This window comes from Juglans regia, chromosome 11, assembly GCF_001411555.2.
Source record: "Juglans regia cultivar Chandler chromosome 11, Walnut 2.0, whole genome shotgun sequence".
In the NCBI taxonomy this organism is placed as follows: domain Eukaryota; kingdom Viridiplantae; phylum Streptophyta; class Magnoliopsida; order Fagales; family Juglandaceae; genus Juglans; species Juglans regia.
Window position 1 is genome coordinate 31,825,066 of NC_049911.1, and position 2,760 is coordinate 31,827,825.

At 40.7% G+C, this 2,760-nt stretch overlaps 1 protein-coding gene across 1 annotated transcript; it reads right to left on the reverse strand.

Annotated features, from left to right (window-relative positions):
* Positions 1 to 304: 304 nt before the first annotated feature.
* On the reverse strand, positions 305 to 2,306 carry LOC108991159. Its single transcript, XM_018965314.2, has 2 exons — positions 1,878 to 2,306; positions 305 to 1,756 (listed from the first exon to the last, which is right to left on the reverse strand). The coding sequence occupies exon 2, from the start codon at positions 1,640 to 1,642 to the stop codon at positions 413 to 415; it is 1,230 nt and encodes a 409-aa protein (XP_018820859.1). The 5' UTR covers positions 1,643 to 1,756; positions 1,878 to 2,306; the 3' UTR covers positions 305 to 412.
* Between the last annotated feature and the right edge of the window lie 454 nt (positions 2,307 to 2,760).

Here is a 2,760-nt window from a genome sequence, read left to right on the forward strand (position 1 = left end):
AACAAAACAGAGCGCCGATAAAGGAAATTAACCTCCAAGTTTTATATTCATCCTATTCGGAAGTCGAATCTAAATTAATAATACATAAAAAGAAAAAGAAATAATAGATATCTTGATATCTACAGAAAATTGAAATCAAATGATGCATGCCTCACATCTTTGACCAAATTACTTATTCATGATTGTTTAAATAGAAAAAGAAAAGAGAAAAACATTAAAAAGAAAAGATAACATGATGCCGCTATTAAACTACTGGCTATGGCGTGGTGGCTAATTCATCAGCTTTATATCACAAGATCATAAATTATTCAACACCATCAGTACTAGTTTCATTTATCGCAGCACCAAAACCCTATTCATATCGTACTTGAACACTAGTAATGTGATTCGTGTATTATTTTTAGATCCTAAATTAATCTGACGGACAAATCCACGAATCAAATGTACCTTCAGTCCCCCTCGTAGACACATTCACCAAAGCTTTCTCATGGTTGAAATCCGATGTTGAAGGTGTTGAGTAGTTCAACTTACAGCCACCAACACGCGCCGAATTACTTCCATAATTCCCATCCAAAGACCGAAAATGATGATCTTCGTTCCCATCGTTTGATCCAGCTTCATGATTTGGGAGCCCACTAAGGTTTACATTGACATGTCCATGGCTCATACCCAACTCCTCAATGGATGGCATTCCTACATGACTGCCTGGAGGCGGTGCACCAAATCCTGACACATTGAGTGAAGGGTGAACAGATGGCTGGTGGAGAGACTGGAATGTGAGAATTGGGTTTTGCACGTTCAGCATATTTCGAGTCTGTCTTGGAAAGCCTAGATTGGATGGGACTTGGGGGTATAAATTATTTAAGGTATTGATATTGGTAGCAATATCGCCCATAGTATTGTTAAACAATGAAGAAGAAGGAGAAGAAGACACAAATGGTGATGAGTGGACCTTTTGGGCAGAAGGACGTAAAGGGTGAAGAACTCCAGCCGGTTCCAAATTACCAGACCGCAAGGCCGAGCTATTGCTGAAGAGATCAAACCGGCGAAAGTAGGGTACTGATGAACCTGAAAAGGGTGGTGAGGGAATCCCAGTGAATTCTTGCACCATTGCCCTGAAATTCGAGGTGTCGGTGGAGAGAACAGTGGTGGGTGCTCTCCTTGTAGCTCTAGTTCGCTTCTTGGAGTTGCGGACTACGTTGGGTTGTGCTGTAGCTCGTGCGCCATTGTCATGAACAGATCGTATTTGCATCGATGATGGGCTTGAACCCTGGTCAAGTCCACGAGTAGCTAAGATGGATTGGCTTGATGATGACGATGAGGGAGTCAGGTTTCCAAGGCCAGTGCAATTGGCTTCAGATCTGGGGCCTCTAGGTTGAACCGCTTCAAGATTATGTAGCATATAATTGGGATGGGAGTTTGCTTGAGATTGAGAGAAAGCATGGATATAATTGGATGAAAGATCCAACAAATTGGATTGGTGGTTTTGGTCTGGAGAAAAAATCAAAGGCTGTGGGTTTGACATGGAACCATAGTGACTAGGAGGATTCATGAAAACCGAGGCTGACCCTGCCCGCGAATCATACTCTTGATCATCACCACCACTAGAAGATTGCATACTTCCACTACTACCAGAATCCATAACTAACTTGAAAATTAAAGTAAGACAAGTAGGGTAGTAAATGGCAAAGAAAATCAATGTGATAGCTTACAAATAAAGAAACCTGGAAGGAGAAGGTGATTGATGTTGGGAAAGCTGCAGAGAGAGAGAGAGGGAGAGAGAGAGTGAGATCAGAGAGAGAGAGAGCAAATTATGAGTGTACTGCAAAAGAATCAATGAAGTGAATGAAGAGAAACATCTTCTGAACCAGCTTTACATGAAAGCCCATATCTTTGAATCCCGGATCTGCAATGGAAGCAAATCTTTTCCTTGTCTTTCACATGCAGCAAAAGTTTCCATAAAAAGACGAGAGAATATGCGGGTAGATGTTAATTATGACGAACGAAGGTGAAGGTAGGGTGAAGGTATGGAGACATGAGATGATCCCTCAGTCTGTTCTGTGATTCTTCTCGCTTTCTTTGCCTGATGTTCTGAACTAGGGTTCCAGAGTAGGAAAGAGAGAGAAATGAAAGGAGATGAAAGGTTATTTAACCTTTCTGCTCAGAAAAAGAGGGCTCAACATAGGAAAGATCCTCTAGAGAGTGCAGGGTGGGGTCGCCATTTGAGTAGAGAGAAGATAGGTGCCGGTGGCTGGCAACGGGTCAAACTCAAAGTGTCTCTGTGTTTGAGTGAGAGAGAGAGAGGGTCGGCTGATACATGTTAGGAGTGGGAAAGGAAGAAAAGGATGTGAGATTTAAAGGCAGTACCTAACAACAACGAAAGATGGAGAGAAGGAAAGAACCGTAAAAGGAGAATAGTATAAAGTTACAAGGTGGGCTAGCTTACAGCAAAATCGGGCCTAAAAATGATGTAAACAAATCGTCCAGCACCACCTCCTCAACTCTTCTTACCACAAATTATCTTTGCACACCAAATTTAAATCGATAATGGGTTGTAAAATAATTACATGGGTATTGTTATTCTAACTATAAATGGACACGAATAATGATATATACAATTTCAAAATCTACAACATAATTTTTATAAAAAAAAAAAAAAAAATAGACTATTATAAACAAACTAGAACTGCCTGGGCCCAAAAGACTGATTTGTACGGCCGGCCTTATGATTGTTTTCTTTTTTTTTTTAAATAAACAGCT